This window comes from Corythoichthys intestinalis, chromosome 3 (genome assembly GCF_030265065.1).
Source record: "Corythoichthys intestinalis isolate RoL2023-P3 chromosome 3, ASM3026506v1, whole genome shotgun sequence".
Classification (NCBI taxonomy): domain Eukaryota; kingdom Metazoa; phylum Chordata; class Actinopteri; order Syngnathiformes; family Syngnathidae; genus Corythoichthys; species Corythoichthys intestinalis.
This window is the reverse complement of record NC_080397.1, coordinates 50,870,044-50,893,791: the sequence shown is the minus strand read 5'-3', so window position 1 is coordinate 50,893,791 and position 23,748 is coordinate 50,870,044. Positions and strand designations below refer to the sequence as shown.

The window sequence follows — 23,748 nt, the reverse complement described above, 5'->3', positions numbered from 1 at the left end:
GATAATGTTGCAAATATTGTTAATTCAGTACGTGACACAGATGGATTCGGACCACAAATAGGATGTCTTGCTCATGTAGTAAACCTAGCTGCTAAGAGAGCTGTAGCAATCAACAGTGTGCCCTGCCTCACTTTACAAACAGTAAAGATTGTTCTCAGCACTTTTATACTAAATATTTTCAGATCAGTAAGAAGTAAGCACATAAATATTATGCACTAAAATGCATGTTTATATGATGGCAATTTAATTTTTGCTCGTTAGCAGGGAAAAAAAGAAGAAAAAAAACCGAAACAAAACAAAAAATATAATTGTTCTTTTTTTTTTTTTTACAGAGCATTAAATGTATTGAATCGGATCGAAAATCGTAACCCCCCTATCAAAAATCGTACCGAACCATGACTTAACTGTATCGTTGGATCCCTATGGAACACCGTTGCAGAAGCTTTGACGGGAAAAGTTTTCATTTGCCTAAATGCTTAAGTTAGTAAGTGCAATTTTAAAAAAAAACACATTTTATGTATTCTGTGTTTCTGTGCGGTATCAATATTGTTGTTTTTAAGAGGCATGGTCTATTGTTTTTAGTTGTGATTTCTTAAAAAGTATTTTTGAATTTAGGAGTAAATATTTATCGCGTTTAAATGGGTGTACTTGATCTATTAATATATACTGTATTCTCGCTGTTTTATTGTAAATTGGTTTTAAAAAATTGGGGGGGGGGCAATAATATCGCAATAATTTATGAGAATAATTATCCCACACTAAAATTTGTTATCGCGACAGGCCTACTAGTAAGTGCCCCCACAACCCAGCCTCCTGCATACAATTGCACCATCCAGCGTGTTCATACCAAAAAACACTCACTTGCATCTTAAGACACCGTTGCCAGAAACTCCAAATCTAACCCAAAATTATTTCAAACCAGCTTTGGTGCTAATTCAAACTCACCACTAGGGAGGCATCTGTATCAGCATTCTCCTCCAAATAGTCCAGTAGAGCCTTTTGCAGCTGTTGCGTTTCATCACTACCCTGAGACTGCAGAAATGCCAAATAAAGAATTATCTTTCGACTCAGTAACTGTGTTCAGTTGGCATTAAAAACACAATGAAGAGTTGTTTACCTGTTCTAGAATGCGATCAATCGACCGCTGGTCCATCCTGCTGGTAACGGCATCCTTCCTCAAGCGAGCGGCCACAGTGCCAAGGTAGTCTAAAGAAGCCACTCGGAGAGCCATCTCTGTCTGCTTGTTGCTGAACTGGTGCACCTTTTCAAGGTCAAGCACACACTTTGTTAGCTAGTGATACTTGGGATAGGAAATTGGACCTATTATTTTGAGCTTGGGAACCGCAGAGCACAAGAGTACAAAGCAGTGTTGTCCCGATCAATACAGATTTTTTTGGAGTATCGGACTGTGTCGGATTTGGTCACAGGATCAGATCAAACCCAGTATTTATGTGTGTTTTTAAGACAGTTGCGCTTTTCGTTGGATGTAAATCAAACCGCTAGGCAAACATGTCTGCTGTGTGGGAGTACTTTTCTTTAGAAACCAATGATAGTAAAAGAGTATCATGTGATATTTGTAAATAGAGCATTTCTCGAGAAGGTACCAGCAGGGCTCACTTTAATACCAAAAATTGATTTGTTATTTGAAGCGGAGTCATCCAACAATGTTAGTGCTAAGTGTTATTTTTCTTTATATTTTCACTGTTATTTATTTTTCAAAACTGTGCTATATTACATCTTTTCAGTTTGAACAACAGTATGTGAAATATATTCATCATATAATGTGTTTTTATAACCTGTTTGGCAGAGAAAGTTCATTGCACTACAGTTAAAAACCAAAATAAAAAAGATATACCTAATAGGGCTGCAGCTATCGAATATTTTAGTAATCGAGTAACCGACTGAAAATTCAACCGAGTAATCGGATAAAACTTTTTTTTTTTTGGTAAAGTGCAATTATAAATATAGATGAGATAACAAGACATTTCATCTAATATTGAACCATTTTCAGTCAATCAATGACTTTATTTTCGATGTACATTGTTGAAAACAGCCAACAATTGCGTCTCACATGTGATTTAAAAAAATAAAATAAAATAAACTATTTCACTGCTTTCACTCAAAAAACTCTTAGATCTTATAAAAAAATATTTTTATTTCTTACCTAAAAATGTAATTATGTTTGATAACACACATCACTTAAAAGTTTGGTGTTTTTCCCACGTGTTTCAATTGAATTTCAGCTTGTGTTAAGCTATAAGTTCTAGTTAAGTTTTAAGTTATTCTAAACTTTAAGTCATGATAGGATTTTGAGTTTTTGCAGTAAAAAATAAATGTTGTGCTATATTGGAGCACATTAGGCACAGTGACAGTAACGTTAATCTTATTTATGAGCGCTGAGAAGTGTACTGCTTTAAGATGGCGGCTGTTTAATTAACACCGCTCAGTCGGTCATTTCGCATCTAGTTCTACGTACATGTGATATCTATTACACACATACAGACGCTACGTGCTACCACGTAGCAGCATGCGGGCGTAGTTTTTAGCAACCTCGGCGCAGTTTGTAACGGCTGTCGGCTGCAGTAAGGTATTTTTTTTTATTGCTTCTTCCTCTACGCACGTGACGTCAGCGCGTTGCCCCGCATTAAAAGTAGTCCGGGCAAAACGTGATGCTTAGAGCTGGCAAAATTAAACGATTCCTCGAGGTGAATAAAATTACACGGATCATTTTTTAAACTCGAGTTACTCGAGTTGCTCGAGTATTCGTTTCAGCTCTAATACCTAATACTGCTTGCATTTTTTCCCAGTATATTTAATGGTAAAAAAATATAGGTATTTGATTGGAATCAGCAAAGAATTTTACAAAAATATTGGATCAGAAGTTAAAAATATCTCTAGTACAAAAGTAAAGAGTGCTTTTGTAAGAGTGATTTTGGAGAAAGCATACCATAAAAAAACTATTCTATTTGAGAAATTACAGTAATTCAGCTATAATTCAATTCATAAAAAGAAATTTAAAAATCATATAGCTTGAGCGGATCAATTTATAAAAATCCCAAAAAGCACTTAACCAACAAATAAACTGGATAATACTAACCAAGAGTCTGCCAAGCAGACTGAGTAGCAACTCTGCAGCAGGCCACTCTGGTTTGTTAACTGTCGAGAGTAGGTCCTGCACAAAGTTCTCAAACAGAGGCCGGTAGTCTTCCTCTCCTTGCTTACTGCCACATCTGAGAGAACACAGGAAAAAACAATATGTTCATGTTTAGTTTTGTTTGATTATTGAGCAGCACCTAATGAAGACAAATAATCAATTGATAAAAAACCTTACTGCAAAATCAGATTGTTAATTTTAATTTTGACACCTCTAATCAGATGCAAATTGATTCTGCATTAATTTATTTTGCAGTATCAAAGTGAAAACCATTTTAATAACTGATTATTTAACTAAGAAGTACCCCTAGGTTTCAAAAAGGTTGTCAAACATCATCACTCCCACTCATATGATAGTGCTTAATTGTTTATTTGCAAGTGTAAGTAGTGTTCCCTCGCTACTTCGTGCTTCAAACTTCGCGCCCTCAGGCCATGCCATTTTTTTTCCCTCAATTTAAAAAAATAAAAAAAATAAAAAAAATAGAGATGACCTGTCCCAGGCCGATCGCTTAGTCTCTCTCTCACTGCTCTTTGTTCGTCAGGCAGTGCACTGGAGTTGTTTATTGAAGTTAATGATGATTGACAGACATTTGGGTTTGATCTTGCCGGAGACACGAACTTCAAAGTGCCGCATACATCAATCATCGTTCAACTTGTTAAACAGCTGCTGTGGCAACTCTGTAAGTGAGCAGCTTTAGCGGGGTTTGAGTGGACTCAATGAAGCATTTAATAAAGCCGAGCATTTTTCTACTTTATTCTTTTAAAAATAATTGAGTGGGACAGTTACATGTTTAAAACTTATCATAATTATTATATTTGAACTGTTTAAAAACCATTTATTAAAATATATATTTGGCGGAAAACACTCAGGTGACTTGAAGTTTTGCTCTGAGACCCCTAATTTGGCCAACTTTCTAAATTGTCCGATATGCATGTGTGATACATCATTGCAAAGCTTAAAATCTCAATTTTCTGAGGGAAGAAAAATTTGAACAAGAGGGCATTTAAATAAAAAAAATAAATAAAATAAAATAAAAAAAATCTAAACAGCGAAACCCTATCTGGAGGTGGCAGTATGAAAGAAAAGAATTAATGACGCAAGGACTTTAACGAGATATTATCGTGTACTTACCTCATTTCGATCCAAAAACTCCATGTATCACTGAGTGTGTAAAGACACAGCTGTGAATGACCACAGCTGGAATTTTTGGGGATTTAAGGGTGAAATATGGTAATATAACAGGGGTCACCATGCAGAAATCGCAGACATCAAGGAGTGGTCGAGATTTTTCTTTTTCATATGTTTACCCTTTTAAACGTTTTTTTCATTGTGACGTAATTTGTTTAAAAGTTTAAAATATGCAAGTGAATAATTTTTTTAAGTCGTTTTTTTTTTTTAAACGAAATATTAGACATCAATTAATGATTCTAAGCTAAAAATGACTGACAGTTTGAATAATAAATATTATAAATTACCTTCGTTTTATGGCTGGGTTGAAAAAAAAAAGCGGTTGCGCAACGTCTGTAAACGGGGGTTTCCAGGGTAAAATAGGGCAAATTAAAAATAGTTCGGGGGCTTAATGTGCCGTGAATCTGCTATGGCAGCATATAGACATACTGTTCTATCAAACAACAGTTGTTTGGGCTTAAAATACAGCAGTTTATTTAAAAAGGGGGGTGCAAGAGCAGAAATTGCTTTTTCAGTCTTGTCTGTTTTCCGCATTTTACAAAAGTTTGTAGTTTTTGTAATTATACTTTGGGGGGGGGGGGGGGGGGGGTGAAAAAACTTGTTTTATATGTATCTCTTTCCGACGCTAAATCTGAATAAATACACTGAAAATACAAATAAAAGAAAAAAAATTGGGCTGTTACACACGGTTTTTCACTTATCGCAGTGAGTTTTGGTGATCTGGTAACCATTAACAGCAAAAAACAAGGGATCACCATCATAATTAAACAATACAAAACACATTTGGTTGATGAACTGTAACTGGAAATTTTTTTTTAAAGGCCATCAAAAACTACAGCTCTACCGAAATATTTGATGGACTAATCAATAGTAGAATCGATTCCAAAAATAACAGATGGGAACAGCCCTAATCAAATCAAGAGCTGGAATTACCAGTTCTTGTCTATTTTAAAAAAAACTTTTAAGAGGGACAGCCCTAATAATAACAAGAAATACAGAAAGTGAGGCACTTACTTTTTCAAGAATACTGAGAGAAAGTTCTGCGCTGTTCTCATTGCCGTCTCATACGAGTTTGTAATCAGCACATCTTGGTCCACCTGAAAAAAAAAAAACGCAGGAAAATGAAACAACAGCGAGGGCAGAAATGCTTCAATACCGGGTCCGATCACGTCACTTTCAAAGTATCGGAATCGGCAAAAAAATATCGGCCATGCCTTTTTTTTTTATATATATATATTTTTTAATTAAATCGTATTCTAATTGTATTTAACGTTACAAACATAATATGTTACACTCATCCAGAGTCTTTAGTTTAGGCTTAAGGTAGGGTTATCAAATTTATCCCGATAACGGCGGTAATTAATTTTTTAAAAAATGTATCACGTTAAAATATTTAACGCAATTAATGCATGCGCTGCACGACCCACTCACGCATTGTCGCGCTCAATCTGTAATGGCGCCGTTTTACCTAAATAGAGAGATAAAAGGCAGCGTATAATGTGTAGAGTGAATTTTGGCAGCCTTTGGAGCCTTTTTTTAATTGGCTAAAGCCTTACAATCCCTCTCCCTACGATTAGAACTATCATGGGAAGCAATGTGGGGAAGCAAGGTAGCAATTGATCTTTTTCTTAACACCTTATGTTATTCCCCAACGCAGAGAAGATATATCAATTGGTAGCACTACGCACACTCATGGTTCCACTTCCTATCATGCATTTGGGCATGGCTACAGTATCATTTACTGAAAGCTCAACAAATACACTAGATGGCAATATTTAGTCACAATATACAAAGTCACAAGTCTTTCTATCCGTGGATCCCTCTCACAGAAAGAATGTTAATATTGTAAATGCCATATTGAGGATTTATTGTCATAATAAACAAATATAGTACTTATGTACTGTATGTTGAATGTATATATTCGTCCGAGTTTTATTCAATTTTTTCTTAATGCATTGCCAAAATGTATATGATCGGGAAAAATTGGAATTGAATCGGGAGCAAAAAAAGCAATCGGATCGGGAAATATCGGGATCGGCAGATACTCAAACTAAAACGATCGGGATCGGATCGGGAGCAAAAAAACATGATCGGAACAACCCTAATAAAAATGTTTGTTTGCAGTCTGTATTTTCTCCTACCTTGCTGTCGTGCTCCTCCAAAGCGTCTCTGTCATTGGGTAAATGCACAACACACTGGATGAGTTGTAACACCAAGGCAGTCACCATTTGGATGTACATGGGCTCTCCATCCTGGTCCGAGCTGTTCAACCTTGAAAGAGTATGACACACGATCGGTGTCTTAGCCGCACATTCCTGGCAGGGCCTCTCATTATCTAATCTTAGCAACACAGAACATCCAATAATGTAGCACAATACCGGAAGTTCCTGAGGGAGCGTTTGCTGGTGGGCAGCCTGGCCAGTGACGTAAATATCTCCTCCAGAATGAGCTGCCGGTGCTTCTCATAACGAGAAAACACCTGGAAAGGCGAAATTTCAAAGCGTGTGTGAATTTTAGCTGTTGTTTTTGGGTAAATGTCAGAACACTTACCGCTGTAACCAGTTTAATAGCACACAGCTGCAGCTCGCTGACATTTTCCACAAAAAATGGAGTGATTCCCATTGATGAAACCTAGGGTATGAGGAGCAAAAGAAGTAAAATTCAAATGTGACTATTTAGTTACACATTAAAGAAATGATTTATGACTAACAGTTTTAACTCTGGAACATATTACTCTAAATTGATCTCAATGAAACATTCTTCTTTAAGTGTCCCTGGAATTATTTGCATTCAACCCTTGAGGTACCACAGTACGTCCACAGAATTAATCTTGATATTTATTTTACCTGGAGGATGGTGGTGTCAGTAAGCAGTTGGATCTCAAGGAGCTCGGAGATGTTGCTGACGACATCACACACTTTGTTGTATAGCATGATGATGACGCGCTGCTTGTGCGTAGAGCATTTGGCCCGCTTCGCCTTGGAGCTTAATAGGCCACCTGGATGAACGTTTAGATTGATGAAGGCCCACAACAACCAACTGATTAAAGGAATGAAAGTTGTTAATTAAAGTGTATAACATAATGATGACAGGTTGATTGGGCTATGAGAATTTGGCACGCTTCGACCTGGATCCTAACAAGTTAACAAAACTCTGGATGTAAGGCTGTTTGATTGTTTTTGAACCGAAACAGACTTTTCTGGTTAAAACGATGTTAACGTTCAAACCGGTACGTTCGATTTCCAAAACTGCACCATTTTGTTTACTCTAAACCGCAGTAGTTTCATCTGCATTTCCGCTTCCTCCCACAAAAACAACATTGTCCTAAAAAACAACAACTATGGCTACCGTCGATTCTGCTACTGTTGCCCAGCCAACATTGGACACGAAGTGCATAACGCCATGAGTCGCCATGATTTCATGATGTTGTTAAAGTATTACTGTATACAGTGGGGTAAATAAGTATTTAGTCAACGAATAATTGTGCAAGTTCTGCCACTTGAAAATATTAGAGGCCTGTAATTGTCAACATGGGTAAACCTCAACCATGAGGGACAGAATTTAGAAAAAAAAAACAGAAAATCACATGGTTTGATTTTTAAAGAATTTATTTGCAAATCATGGTGGAAAATAAGTATTTGGTCAATACCAAAAGTTCATCTCAATACTTTGTACTGTACCCTTTGTTGGCAATAACGGAGGCCAAACGTTTTCTGTAACTCTTCACAAGCTTTTCCCACACTGTTGCTGGTATTTTGGCCCATTCCTCCATGCAGATCTCCTCTAGAGCAGTGATGTTTTGGGGCTGTCGTTGGGCAACACGGACTTTCAACTCCCTCCACAGATTTTCTACGAGGTTGAGACTGGCTAGGCCACTCCAGGACCTTGAAATGCTTCTTACGAAGCCACTCGTTTGTTGCCCTGGCTGTGTGTTTGGGATCACTGTCATGCTGAAAGACCCAGCCACATCTCATCTTCAATGCCCTTGCCGATGGAAGGAAATTTTCACTCAAAATCTCTCGATACATGGCCCCATTCATTCTTTCTTTTACAGAGATCAGTCGTCCTGGTCCCTTTGCAGAAAAACAGCCCCAAAGCATGATGTTTCCACCCTCATGCTTTGCAGTGGGATGCAATTCAGTATTCTTTCTCCTCCAAACACGAGAACCTGTGTTTCTATCAAAAAGTTCTATTTTGGTTTCATCTGATCATAACACATTCTCCCAGTCCTCTTCTGGATCATCCAAATGCTCTCTAGCGAACAGCAGACGGGCCTGGACGTGTACTTTCTTCAGCAGGGGGACACGTCTGGCATTGCAGGATTTGAGTCCCTGGCGGCGCATTGTGTTACTGATAGTAGCCTTTGTTACTGTGGTCCCAGCTCTCTGTAGATCATTCACTAGGTCCCCCCGTGGGGTTCTGGGATTTTTGCTCACCGCTCTTGTTATCATTTTGACGCCACTGGGTGAGATCTTGCAAGGAGCCCCAGATCGAGGGAGATTATCAGTGGTCTTGTATGTCTTCCATTTTCTAATAATTGCTCCCACAGTTGATTTCTTTACACCAAGCGTTTTACCTATTGCAGATTCAGTCTTCCCAGCCTGGTGCAGGTCTACAATTTTGTCTCTGGTGTCCTTGGACAGCTCTTTGGTCTTGGCCATAGTGGAGTTTGGAGTGGGACTGACTGAGGTTGTGGACAGGTGTCTTTTATACCGATAATGAGTTAAAACAGGTGCCATTAATACAGGTAACGAGTGGAGCCTCGTTAGAAGTAGTTAGACCTCTGACAGCCAGAAATCTTGCTTGTTTGTAGGTGACCAAATACTTATTTTCCACTCTAATTTGGAAATAAATTCTTTAAAAAAAATCAAACAATGTGATTTTCTGTTTTTTTTCCTTCAAATTCTGTCTCTCATGGTTGAGGTTTACCCATGTTGATAATTACAGGCCTCTCTAATCTTTTCAAGTAGGAGAACTTGCACAATAGGTGGTTGACTGTCCCTGGTGCGCCCCTTGTTGATTGGCTTTATTAGCAGATAACTGTACAATCCTCACCCCCATGCGGGTCCACCTTGTAGACTGGGTCGTACTGCGGGTAGAGTGTGTTCTGCAGATGGAATTTGGTGTACTGTAGGACCCGCTCGATGACGTCCTCGATGTAGACAGCTTTTGGCATGTGCGCCGATGTCATGATGTTCAGAGCCGTGAGGCAGGCGTCGGCAGACTTTGTCACTCGTTCCATGATGAGGTCTCGCCATAGCCTCTCCTCATCCTCACCATCGTGGTCCTAACATTGGGAAAAGATATCAACAAGGCATACTTTATTCAGCTGAGCTGCAGATGGGGCGGCGTGAGTAGTGACTCATTTGCATAAAACAGGACCCCTACTTTAAAACAATCCAATTCAGGCAAAGTTCAAAACAGGTATTTTTTCTATTAAAGCACCTGACATAGGTACTGTTTTCACAATACTCTATACTAGTTCCAATACTAAATAAATTACAAATCCAGAGTTGTCATGTTAAAATGCACAAAGTGCTAAATCAAATGTCACCTATGACAATACATTTCTGGTGAGCTGTGGTTAGGGGTGGGAACCTCTTGGTACCTCACGATACGATACGATACAAAGCTCACGATAACGATGATCTGACGATATGGCGATACAACGATTATTGATACATTCAGGAAATCTTACTAGGATATTCAACAAACTAATAAACAGAAAAACAAGCTTCTGCTGTGAATTGAAATGAGTGTATCACTAGTAGACGTCCAATCCACTTCAAGTGGGAGGGTGGCAGTTCATTCGCTGCCACCCTCCCACTTCAAACGGATTGAACGTCTATGGCCGCCAGTGGCAAGCAATGCCAGGTATTGAGGGAATTTTGGGCCATTTCAAGTCATTACCTGTTGATTTTCAGTTACTTTCTGTTGATTTTAGGGTATTTCATGGGCCACTTTACTGTTTATTTTGAGGTAACGAACAGGAAGTGACCCGCGAATCTCCAAAATGATTTGGCAGTGACTCAAACTCAACAGGAAATAACCTGTAAATGCCCTAAAATGAACAAAAAGTGACCTGTAAATGCCCTCAAAATCAGAAAGAATGATTGCAAATGCTCTGGTTCCGAATGAATGAACGTTCCCAGTCTAAATGGATTGGGCGTCGAGCACCGTCAATGCAGCCACTCCCTCTTCTATGGTCATCAGTAGGGGTGTGACAAAATATCAAAATGGTGATATATCGAGATACTTTGTATCCCAAAAGGTTATCGATATGCTCCTGCCAAGAATCGAGATATCGTTTTAAAAAGGTGTCACTGTTTAAAAAATAAATAAATAAATAAATAAAGGGAATAACTATAAGGCTGCATTGATGGTGCTCGACGCCCAATCATTTAGACTGGGAACATTTGTTCATTTGAAACCAGAGCATTTACAGTTATTCTGTCCAATTTTCAGGGCGTTTACAGGTCACTTGCTGTTCATTTTGGGGCATTTGCAGGTCATTTCCTTTTGAGTTTGAGTCACTGCCTATATAGTCGGGTGATTCCCAGGTCACTTCCTGTTCTGAACAGGAAGTGACCCATAAAATACCCCCAAATCAACAGGAAGTAACTGAAATCAACATGTAAATGACTTTAAATGGCCCAAAATTACCTAATTGCCTGGCATTGGCTGTCACTGATGGCCATAGACGTTCAATCCGTTTGAAGTGGGAGGGAGGGCACATTCGTTCATTCGCTGCCACCCTCCCAGTTCAAATGGATTGGACGTCTACAAGTGATAAAATAATTCCAGTTCCCAACAGAAGCTTGTTTTTCTGTTCATTAGTTGTTTGTAGAATATCCTAGAATGATTTCCTGACCAATGTATCGATAATCGTTGTATCGCCATATCGTCAGATAATCATTATCGTGAGCTTAGTATCGCAAATCATATCATATTGTGAGGTACCAAGAGGTTCCTACTCCTAGTCATCAGTGACAGCCAATGCCAGGCAACAAGGTAATTTTGGGCCGTTTCAGGTCATTACTTCTGTCACTTCCAGTTGATTTTGGGGCATTTTATGGGTCACTTTCTGTTGATTTTGGGTTACAGGACAGGAAGTGACCCGGGAATGAATAGGCAGTCACTCAAACTCAACAGGAAATGACTTGTAAATGCCATCAAATGAACTGAAAGTGACCTCTAAATGCCCCGAAAATCAGAAAGAAAGGTTTCGAATGAACGACCGTCCATTCCCCCTTCGCAGTCTTCACGGACTGGGCATCCAACGCAGTCAATGGAATCTATATAGTTAACTGAGACACTATCATGGTGGAAGATTTTGGTAGCAACTTGTTGGTTCCTTTTATTTTTTTAACCTGACACCTTTTTTAAACGATATCTCGATTCTTGGCAGGAGCATATCAATAACTTTTCGGGATACAAATTATCACAATATACAGGTATCACCATTTCGATATTTTGTCACACTCCGAGCTGTGGTAGTGCAAAAATAAACAAATGAATAAAACCGCAGCGGCGACGTGATGGACTTAGTAGCTTATCTTAGCATTTTTTCACAGAAGAAGCCACTGTGCAGACTCACATGGTTAATCATGGTGGAGAGTTTAGCTCCATCCTGGATATTCTTCTCTAGTATGTTGAGCAACTTCACCAGTTTGTCTGATGGGATCTAAAAAGGAAAGAACCAGAATGCAATCATGTGATTCATCATCAAAAGTAATTAAGCTGATCTCAAGATATGAGTACCCTGCCAGTGATGCCCATAGCTTTGATTTTGGCGGATTCGCTGCCCAGCTCGTTTAACTGGTGTTTCCCAAGTAGCAATTCCTGAGGTATCTCATCGTCATCTGCTGCTGGGCACAATCAAATTAATGTGTACATCTTTAAAACATACTTTTTTGTATTAATGATATAGAAAACCCTCAAATTTTACCCATGGTGGTGAAATCCACGTCCTCTAGGTTCTCCAGAATGTTGTCAATGCTAGTTAAGAACCTCTTGAACGTGGACGAGTCCATAAGCTCCTCTTGAGTGAGCTTCGGTTCGTACGCTTTCCGCTTCTTCTGTTTCTCTTTCATCTTTAATTTCCTGGCAACTAGGCATGGACAATAATTATTTTTCTCTCATTAGCAAAGACTGAGCGAGCTAGGCCAAAAGAAAAATGTGACGCATAAAAAGCAGACCATCGCTCAAGCTGGGAGGCGGCGAGTCATCTTCGGAGGAGTCCCGGTAACGGCTCCCCGAGCCTCGACGGCCTTCTTTGGATCCACTTCTCCGATGTTCCCCCGAGGTCCGTCGCTCTCTTTCCTCAAAGTCCCATGCCCGATCTTTTTCCCGACGCTGACGCTTTCTTGCAGCTGTGGACATGAAAGAATACACAACTCAGACACGAGTGAATATGCAAACAATAAGTGAAGTTATTGGGGTTAATTTAATTCTTGATTTGAGTGGAATCGAGTCAAATACAGCAAACAATACACAAATTACTGGTAACAAACAGACCAACTACAAGGATTCAAGATTCTTATTACTGCCATGAATTAAGGGCGTGACTTTAACGCATTAATCATTATTAATTAATTACAAAAAGAAAACTGACAAAAAAAAAAAAAAAGAATATTTGTACAGTGGTACCTCGACATACGAACGCATCGCGACAAGATCCTTTTGCGATCCGACCAAAAATTTGTTGTCATTTGAATCGCCATATGACGAAATCCTCGAAATACAATTTACGACAGCGTCACAACTTCATTGTTTTCCCGCAAGATGGCAGAACGGCAGATTTTCTTGTGAGAGAAATTAACATGGGTCCCAGGAAGGTTAGGGCAGGTGGTGAAAAGAGGCGCTTACAATTGAAATTAAGAAGGAAATTATAGAAAATTGAGCGTCGTGTGTGCGTCAGTGTACTGGCTCGGGATTAGTATATCTACACTCTCATTATGGTTACAGGTAGTCCCCGGGTTACGACGTACTTGACTTATGTGTAGAGTTGTCCCGAAAAAATTACATGTAGATAAAGTTTAGAATGGCTGACGCTCGCGATGCAAGCGGTGAAAGCGGCATAAAGCCAAAAAAGCGGACCAGAATGGCCAGAGCCTAGAATTATTTCAAGGAAAATATGAAGGGTGCCACTGTGTGTACTCTTTGCCAAGCTGAGTTCGCATACCACGGTAGCACGTCGGTTATGAACGAACACTTGAAGCGCCGTCACCCAGGTGTAATTTTGGAAGACGAGAAGAAACATCAAGCTAGCGAATCCTAAGTCCATACGACTTTCTAACGATTTTTTTTAATTGAAGCTGCTTTTATGTCGTATGAACGTGCATCATTACGTTTTTTTTCCCACACGTACTTCATGTTTTTAATCTACTCTGCTGCTGCTCCCAAAAGCTGTAGATCTAAACATCTCTGTGCACGGCATGCAGATTGTATTTATTAGGATCATTGAAGTTCCCACTTGGGGAAAAACAACAACAACAACAAAATATATATATATATCTATACATATTCACATAATAAAAAATATATATGGAAACACAGCACTGGCCTGCTTACTATAATCCATGACTGCACTAATGTTAGTTACTTTATAATATAAAGTATAATTGTGTACATACTAGGGGTGTAACGGTACACAAAAATCTCGGTTCGGTACGTACCTCAGTTTTGAGGTCACAGTTCGGTTCATTTTCGGTACAGTAAGAAAACAAAATGCAAAATATAAATGTGCTAGTTGTTTATTACACACCTTTGTGCTTTCAACAATAGGAACATTAGCCTATACAAAGCTAGAATTCTGCTCAAAAAGTAGCGAGTATTTAAAGATAATCCAACGACAATTTGCCTTTCAAACCCCGCGTATTGGTCAGCTTTCTTTCTGAAAGAAGAAAAAAAGTCCTGAGCTAAAGAGAAAAGCAATCCCAATGACAAAGATTTTTACATGTATTTTACAAATGAAATGCCTCAATGAATCTTTTTTTTTCTCTTATGAACGGTTTTCGAAAGCTTTATTGGTCGATTTTCTCAAGTTAAAGCACCACACAGAAATTAATACATTTAATTGTATAAGCAGGATCTGTGTATTATTATTATTTAATTACAGGTGTTTTAGCTCATTTCAATTTATTGAAATAGGCTATTATTTATTTTATTATGTGTTTATATTTTACAAATGTGATGTAGTATTCATTTATATTGTATATTTTATGTTGTATAACTTTAGTTCCTATGTGAATATTAGTTCCTACTTGTTTTGTTGTGGTAGGAGGGTTCTGTATTGAACACGGGGCCGTGTTGGTTATTATTATAGCAGAGAATACAGCAGTAAATCAACAAAGACAAGTCAACTGTGCCCTGATCTACCACTCAAGAGATCTGATGGACTCAAAAAGTGGGTTACGATTGCACATTAGTTTGAAAATCGACCGGATGCACCGTATTTTTATACGAGCGACTTCCGGTCTGCCCCATCCTAGCTACCGGTAGTAGTATTGACGCAGGGGGGTTGCGTCTCGCGTCAAATAATAAACTCTGCCGTTCTTTTCCCGTGCATCGTGTTGAGGCGCTTCTGGGACGCGTCTAACACGCGGCCGCACTGCGACTGGTGTGCATTGGCTGATTCACTTTAACGCCCGCGTTTCACTGCGTTCTGCCGGCAGCCACGTTGTCGCGCCGTTGACGTTTCTGGGTAATACTGTCCTACCGTGTTGGTCCTCATTATAGTAGAGAAGACGGAGTAAATATAATCTACACAAAGAACCTGTAACCCGATCGACTCACAGCCTCAAAAAGTAAGGGTTACATTATGTCAGAAACTCGTTCGGTATGCCTCCGTTCCGAACCGAGGACCACGTACCGAAACGGGTTGATACAAATACATGTACCGTTACACCCTTAATACTATATGTTAAATTTTAGTTACTATGACTATGTGTGCCTTTCATTCCAAATGATTGTGGTAATATTTCAGTATGCCCTCTGATTTAACTATTTTCAGGTTAAAACAAACAAAAGTTGAACAGTTTTATCCCCTCCCCAAAAAATGCGGAATGCATACAAGAAAGAGCATCTGAACTCACACAAAGTGTTCTGAAAATGTCGGGGACATGAGGCCCATTGCAATTCATTTTAACATTTAGAACAATATAGACATACCACAAAAAGAGTAAGAATTGTTTTTGACTCCTGTTAAAAACGTGAAGTCACAGTGTTTCCGTTTACATTTTTTTAAGCTAGTTAATGTCAGGAGCATTTGACCTCATTGTTTGTGATTTACTATTGATATTTATGCTTTTTATTTCTACGTTAATAAAGAATCTAAGTGTTCCAAAATGTTTTTTTGTGAATTAAAAAGCTTTAAACAAAAAAAAAATATTATTAAATTGGTAAAAAAAAATATTTATATATTACATTAGTCGACTAATCGTAAAAATAGTGGGCTGACCAATCGGGAGAAAACTAGTCGTTTGGGACAGCCCTACTTATTTGATTTCGACTTAATGATGCTGGAGTCTCGTCCGCCTTTTTTGTCACCTAAATAGTACCTTCTTGTACCTCAAAGTATCCTATTCTTTTGATTTATTTATATGACGTCCTCTGTCCTCACTAAACGTGAAGTTGTTCAGCTTGACAGACAAGACATCAAACAAGGCAATTGCTGTTTTTGAAGCTTTTTACTTGCTTCACTTTTAAAATTTTGTTAAGCTGTAACACGCATATGCACACCTATGTTCAAAACGACATACATTTAACCAATAAAACATTTGACACAAATTAATTAGTGTTCAAATGTCAGTCTAGTCTAATCAATATGCAAATTAAGTAGATTAAATTAGCCTAATTTGCCTGACACAAGTCCACTAGCTTAAATGCAACGAATGCTTACGTATTTACAATTCTCATAGCAAATTGCTCACATATAACTCCACAAACTGTAGCTTTAAACTTCATTAGAAACATTCAAAAACATATTAGCTGAAACAACTTACAGCCTTTATGTGGGCCAAACCAGAGTGCAGTGCAGCTGTCCCTTATCCATGTCAGACGAGTCTGCTTCTCAATCATAAGGCGACAGTCCAGCCAGACCTAACGCTGCCACCAGAGGGCAGTGTATTCTTTGTCATTAGACAATATAAAATAATTTTGGACTTTTTGCAGTTATTTTAATATTTGAGGATACTTAAAAGGGTTAATTCCGACTTAAGTGGAAATTCGGGTTACGTCGCCAACGTAGGAACGGAACTCGTTCGTAACCCAGGGACTACCTTTATTCTTATTGCAACATCGGCAAAGAAGTCGCCAGCTTCATCAGGTTTTCAATCATATATTTCAGAACTTGAGCAACACAACACAGCTACTGTCTGCCGTAGCAGACGCCAACAACAACAGAAAATGAAAAAAGAAAGTGAAACCTTTTCACCGCACCTCTCTCACTCTCGCGTCAGTCACACGGTGTGTTCAGGAACAGCATGCAAAACACAACCGCCACGTTACAACCCGATTTGTTATATTATTATTCCTATTTGTATTCATAATTTATTTGTTTTGCTATGTGTTATTGCTATTTCTAATTGTACCTGCAGTATTTATGAAGGATTGAGTGTAGGTTTTTGGGCTGTGGAACAAATTAATAATGTACTCTTGTAGGAAAATCCTACTCAACATACGACCGTTTCGACTTTCAAACCAGGTCCTGAAACGAATTTAATTAGTATGTAGAGGTACCACTGTATAAAGGCTGCTGGTCCGGAGTGTTTTTTTGCTTGCAACAAGCCATTTAATTTAAAAAAAAATACTATACATATTTTTCCCCAAAATAGTGCTGTGCGATTAAAATGTGATTAATCAAAGTTTATTACCGTAATTTATGGAATATAAGTCGCACCTGACTATAAGCCGCCACCCAACAAATTTGACACGAAAATGGCATTTCCTCATAGATAAGCTGCAATGGACCATAAGCCACAGCTGTCCTCACTGTATGATGGGATATTTCCACCAAAAGATATTAACCGGTAAAACTTTATTTAACAGCGGCATCATAAGACTGTCTTCAACCAGATGAACCACCATGACGCTTTGCACCAATTGGCTGCAAAGCTTCAATGGTTCAAGAAGCTCATTTGGCCTCACTGCTCCCTTGGGGGAGACAGTCAACCTCTGCTGCCACCTGCTGTCAACACTGTTTTCATCCAACATGCCTCCTAGCTTGCATTGCAGCGCTACAGATGTAAATAACAATCAAAACTCATGTTCTGTCCTAAATATTCAGTTCCTGTTTCAGTTGTCTCATTAACTTCTAGCTAATGACAGATGTCATTGTGTGTCATCGGGCAAATTATCTCACTTTTGAATGGATGTAAAATATCCGAGCTGGACATAGAGTTAGTGACATACTGTAATTTGTCGGATGTTATTTAATGACTGTCATAAGCATTTATTCATGCTCATTATAGTGTCATGTCATAATTATGACTGTCTTATGGCACTCTTATGACGCCGCCGTCTAATAAAGTGTTACCTATTACCCCAACTAAATCAACAAATAAGCCCCACTGGACTATAAGCACCAGGATTCAAAATGAGAGAAAAAAGTGACTGCTTATTATCCGAAAATTACGGTAATTACAAAGTCGCTAATTAATTACTTTTTTTTTTTTATCCTAAAACCTATTTTTACATGAAAAATGTACATGCCCAAATGCATTCTGGGAACTAACCGGCTTCAGAGAGAGCTACTCATGCTCTCATTCGACAAGAATCCAAATAGCTGACTCACATTCTTCGTTTGCATCGTCGTCCGAGCTGACCTCGGCGTATTTGGGCTTCTCGTTGATCGTACTCCGTTTCCGCTTGTTCATTTTGACTCGTTCGCAGAGGGGCATGGTTGACTCAATCTCTGCGAGCAACTCTGGAGGCAGTTCTTTTAAGATGGCCGGGTCCATGCCACCTGGAATGAGAAGAAAGTTCTCATTAGATGAAATAGTTGACAAATATTTTCTTTAAAAAAAAAAAAAATTTGAACTTTTAATTTTACTTTTGCCATATTTTCCCGAGGAGAACCGGTTCTTTCCCGACTTGCTGTGTCGAATGATTCTTTGGATCTGGTCCACAGAGAGCTTTTTCAGAAGTACCACAGGCTTGGGCCTCTTCTCAAAGTCCTGCACCAGACCAAGCCGCTCTAGTTTCACCTTTGGCTGCCCCCAAATGTGACTCTCGATTGGAACGCCACCATCACGTTTAATCTGAAAGAAGATAAAGCTGTTAGGGATGCTCTTTCGTAGTGCCTACCAACAAGCTTAAAACACACGCACTTTTAATACAAAAATATGAAATGGCACTATGTCAATGGTTCAAGACTAATGAACAAAGAGACTCAAATGTTAGTTTTCAGTATAGTTCTGGTAACAAATGCTTAAAGGAATACTCCTGTCCAACATTAGTGTAATGTGAAATTTTAATTAGCAATGTATGGCCCACGGGCAGTAGGGTCTCCATCTGGATTTTCATAACTTCTAAGAAACTACAGTGGAGTATTTTTTTAAGATTTGTGCCTTCTTGCGCTTACTGTAACTACACATTGGATGGTCAATTTTAGCAACACCACAAAACAACTTTAAAAATGATTAGGGCTGATTAATGTGTTAAAATTGAACCCCTGATATAAACCAAACCATTTTAGATGGGAAAACTAAAGTGAAAACAAGGGCGAGGGGTGGCATGATTTCGTGAGATTGCAGGCAGTGACAGCTAAATGATTGGCAGCTATTGCTGTTTGGGTCAATCCAGATCACCTTAGGGATCTGGAAGTTCTTCAGTGCGCCACTTTGTCCTCCCAGGAGGTGAGCGGGGAAAGAATCTGGAAGCTTAGGGCCAGAAGAAACGGCAGAAGGCTTCAGACTGTCTTGCCTATGGCTGCTACGACCAGGCTCTCCGACAGAGGACGCCCGGAAGCCGGACCTATCTCGATCACATCTCAAACGAGCGTCACCGGTTTCGCTGCGGTGCCTCCTATCTTTGTCAGATTCCCTGTCCCGTCCGTGTTCCCCTCGGCCCGACGACTTTGGCGTCTCCGCCCGCCTATCTGAAGGCTTGTCATCGTGTCGGTGTTTGGACAACTCCCGACAGTCTCTTCTGCCATCATGTTTATCAACCCTGTTCTTGATGACATCCGGTCGTCCGTCCGGTTTCAAACGCGAGGCTGTGTCAGAACCTTCTACAGCGGCGGGCACGCAAGATGGTTCTTCGGGCCATCGTTGGGCTTCTAGGGCAGGGACCGGGGCGGCCAGACAGGGGTCGGGCTGGCCGTCAGCCCTTCCTGCCTGTTGGAGGTCAATGCTCACCATGAGGGGAGGACGACTGGCACCGTTCCCAGCTGCTGTGGCCTCTTGTGGGGTCAGTTTGCCAGCATTGCCCCCACCCGTGGGTCCACTTCCTGGGGCCCCTGTGGGACCCCCGGGTCCTCCAGCGCCCGGGTCCAAGGGAAAAGAGTCTTGTTTCCTCTTCTTCAGTGGCTTGTCTGTTGAAACAAATTTTAAATAATCAATCTATTGAAAATAATTTTACATAGAGCCGGGCGGTTTAATGAAAATTTAATGTTACCGAGATGGTTCACGATGACCGACGTCATTTTGACCATGTCGGTAAATTCTTTTTTTTAATGAAACGAAAAAAATTAAGTCTTTTCAGCCCGCTTTGACTATGTGTTGTTCGGCTATGCTCATTCCCTTTTAAGAAAGGAGCCAGTGTGCTTAGGTGTGAAGTCACGGGGCTATCAGGAAATTAAACAAAAGCCCGGTACGCTAACTGTCGCTAGCGGCTAATGCTACAAGTATATGATTAAGTCAGATAATAGTGAAACGGCTGATGATAGCCAGGCCACAGGCATTTCGAGTATAGCATTAGTCGACGGTCATAGTGTGTTTTTGTGCCAATGAAGAACTAAACACAAGATGTCTGGAAAAATTTTGGATTCAAGAAGGACGGAGTCACCATCACCACCTGACTGGATCTAGCAATCAGATGCTAGGGGACAGCATTGAGCATAAAGTATAAACCAACAGTGTAGCCTACAAAATGCCCGTTTAATGGCCACAGCTATTTTTCTGTATGTGCTTGCTTTATTCTGTGTCATTATTGCTATTATAAATTCTTAAATGTTAAAAAAAAAATATAGTGATCCCCTTGTTTTTCGCGGTTAACGGGGACCAGAACCCGTTGCAATTAGTGAAAAAAGGCGAAGTAACGCCACAACCACACAATTTTTTTTTGTGTGTTCAATGTATGTATTGTAATTTATTCAGATTTAGAATTGGTAAGGCATACATATAAGAAATTTTTTTTCACTTTTTTTCCCAAATTGAAAATATATATGGCGGAAAACACCGACAAGACTGAAAAAGCAGTTTCTGCTCTTGCACTCCTCTGAAACTGAAACTGCTGTATTTTAAGCCAAAACAACTGTTGTGTTTGATAGAACAATATGTCTATATGCTGCAATAGCAGATTCATGGCACATTGAGCCCCCAAACTATTTTTAATTTGTCAGTTTTACCCTGAAAACCCGTTTACAGACGTCGCGCAACCGCTTTTGTTTTAACCCAGCCATAAAACTAAGGTAATTAATTGAAAATGTCATTTTTTGCTTAGAATCATTAATTAATGTCTAATATTTCTTTAAAAAAAAAAAAAAAAACGACTTTCAAAAAATTATTCACTCACATATATTAAACTTTTAAACAAATGTCATCACAATGAAAAAAATGGCGTCTGTAAAAAAGTCAGGGATATCTACATCATAACTATCGCTCAATTGTAGAGGTGGGAATCTTTGGGCACCTAACAATTCGATTACGATTCAGAGGCTACGATTCGATTATAAATCGATTATTGATTGATTGCCGTTTACTATATATATATATATCTACCTTAACATTATGTATTGTGGACGTACTTTGTAGCAGCTTTCGGCAGCAGTCAGGTATGTTGTTGTTTTTTTTTATCTCGCGGCATGAGTTGAGCTAGAGCCGTGAGTTGAGCATTGGCATTACCCGAGGGGCCGGGTAATGACAAGCATGATGTTTAGCTACTCTCGCTCCGTTCCTCATTGCGTTCCGGAGACCGCGCGGTGCGTTGAGTGTGTTTTACTTCCACTTTACTTGACATATTTCAATAATCGGAATTTGGATATTTGTGAATCGTTCTCGAATCTTCCACGGCCGAATCGCGAATAATCTAAGAATCGGAAATTTCGCACACCTCTACTTAATTGTATATAATTGTTTTGGTTTTTTTTGGACTGTCTCATTTTCACAGATGTTAGATGATAATAATCGATCCAAACAAGAAAAATTGAAGAAGAAAAAAATGTTTAAAAGGGTAAATATATGGGAAAAAAAATCTCGACCACTCCTTGATGTCTGCGATTTCTGCGTCATGACCCTTGTTATATTGCCATGACATTATTTTTTATATTTATTATTTCAATATTTTATAATTATTATGATAAGTTTTGTAACATGTTTCAGTCACACTGAATTATTTTTAAACAAGAATATAGTAGAAAATGCTTGTCTTAATAAATGCTTCATCGAGTGAGTCCACTCAAATCTGCTCAAGCTGCTCACTTATGTACACACAGAGTTGCCACAGCAACTGTTTAACAAGTTAAAATATGATTGACGCATGCAGCGCTTTGAAGTTTCGGCTTCCAAGCGTCTCTGGCAAGATCAAACCTTAACATCTGTCAATCATCGTTAACTTTAATAAGCAACTCCAGTGCACTGCCTGACCAAGAAGAGCAGCAGTAGGGAGTGTGAGACTACATGGTGGGATCGGGACAGCTCATCTGTATTTAATTTTTTTTTTTAATTGAAAAAAATCTGGATAGACTGAGGATGTGAAGTTTGAAATGCAAAGTAGTGAGGGATCACTATATATACACTACCGTTTAAAAATATGGGGTCTAAGCAACCCCAAACTTTTGAATGGTAGTGTACATCTGAATATTCTCAATACCTTTATCCTGGACTTCCTTTGAACACTTCTCACTAGCTGCCTCTCGCTCTATCCGCTCGATTTCAGCTAGGGCGTCAAGCTCCACCTCGTCATAAGGGGAACTAGGAGGCTGCAGACCAACAGCACCCCCTGCCTGCTGGGGGACTTGTTGGTGGCGGGCTATCAGGTTCTGCTGGAGAACAGGCACTTGCTGAAAGCTCATTTCAGCCTCTATATTGTCCGAGTTGTGGTCCAGGCCTGAAACGGCATCACCTGAGAGACGAGGGATCGATTAGTTCTCCCAATTCAAATTATTCCGATAAAGGAAGTCTTTGCCTACCCGGTGGATCAGACTCATTCGACTTGACCCGGGACAACTTGAGCGTGAGTTTGGTGGAGTCCTTGTTTGGGGAGCTGACAATGTCATACATGTCTTTCTCCTCTTTCACGGTGGGAATCTTCTTGCGTTGCTGGAGTTGCTGTTTCTGGTCTGGTCCCCCTTCCCTCGGCGACAGCACATATGGAGGTGGCGATTGGAGAATTAGTGGAGGACGAGAACCTTCTGTAAGGACGTAGGTAAAAAAAAAAACAAAAAAAACAAAGTGAAGCCATTACCACTTAAATATAGAAATCCAATCTGAAAGCACTGCTCATCTATAAGTAAACAAGTCCTTACGTTTAGGTGTTCCTTCACCTGCAGCTGGGGAGCAGCCGGACTGCGGCGACCTTAGAGGGAATGCCGGATTTCTCAGGGAGGAGTCACCATCCTAAATAAAATAGAAAATATCAAGATTTAAATGGTTATGTCTCTCTGGAGGCTTGTGAAGTAGTAACTAGGGTGAACGTGGCCAGAACTCCCGACACAATGGTCACCACGGAACCAGATTTTTTAAATACAAACAATATATTTATTAATACAGTTATCCCTTGTTTTCCGCGGTTATTGGAGACTAGAACCTGCCGCGATACGTGAAAAACCGTGAAGTAGCGCCCCCCCACTCAAAAAAAAAATTTTTTTTTTTTTGTGTGTGTGTGTTCAATGTAATGACATGTCTTTTCAGTATTTTCCCCAAAGTATAATTTAAAAAATGTACATATATTACACATTTCATAATAAATGGTTAAAAGCACTTACAATGTAATAATTATTTTAAGTTTTAAACATGTTACTAATTCAACAAGCTTGTTCTTTTTTGGGTGTTTCAGAAAGCATTTGCATTTGAACCAGTAACAGCTTATCACATGTCAGTCTGTCAGCCAATTGAACAGACAACTAAGTCTAGGGTGGTTTGCTGCGAGCTTGCATGCGCACATCGACTCTACACAGAGTCGTCAAACTCAGATAAACTGTCCCAGCTTGGAGAGCTCCATGGAATAAATAAATAAATATCGGT

General features: G+C 39.4%; 1 protein-coding gene across 4 annotated transcripts in view; it reads right to left on the bottom strand.

Moving 5' to 3' along the window:
• nipbla (NIPBL cohesin loading factor a) overlaps positions 1–23,748 on the bottom strand; it is a 105,544-nt gene that overhangs the window by 31,167 nt on the left and 50,629 nt on the right. For 3 of the 4 annotated variants that reach the window (XM_057831468.1, XM_057831467.1, XM_057831469.1), the window contains exons 9-27: positions 23,031–23,121; positions 22,695–22,916; positions 22,376–22,627; positions 19,153–19,877; positions 18,396–18,603; positions 18,138–18,308; positions 12,541–12,714; positions 12,291–12,452; positions 12,104–12,207; positions 11,940–12,026; positions 9,398–9,629; positions 7,189–7,340; positions 6,893–6,973; positions 6,721–6,821; positions 6,484–6,613; positions 5,357–5,439; positions 3,098–3,230; positions 1,118–1,261; positions 946–1,032 (exon numbers count right to left, since the gene is read on the bottom strand). In XM_057831468.1, coding sequence (XP_057687451.1) covers positions 946–1,032; positions 1,118–1,261; positions 3,098–3,230; positions 5,357–5,439; positions 6,484–6,613; positions 6,721–6,821; positions 6,893–6,973; positions 7,189–7,340; positions 9,398–9,629; positions 11,940–12,026; positions 12,104–12,207; positions 12,291–12,452; positions 12,541–12,714; positions 18,138–18,308; positions 18,396–18,603; positions 19,153–19,877; positions 22,376–22,627; positions 22,695–22,916; positions 23,031–23,121 — 3,339 coding nt within the window. The remainder of the gene's footprint in view (positions 1–945; positions 1,033–1,117; positions 1,262–3,097; positions 3,231–5,356; positions 5,440–6,483; positions 6,614–6,720; positions 6,822–6,892; positions 6,974–7,188; positions 7,341–9,397; positions 9,630–11,939; positions 12,027–12,103; positions 12,208–12,290; positions 12,453–12,540; positions 12,715–18,137; positions 18,309–18,395; positions 18,604–19,152; positions 19,878–22,375; positions 22,628–22,694; positions 22,917–23,030; positions 23,122–23,748) is intronic. The other variant, XM_057831470.1, reaches the window with a different exon arrangement.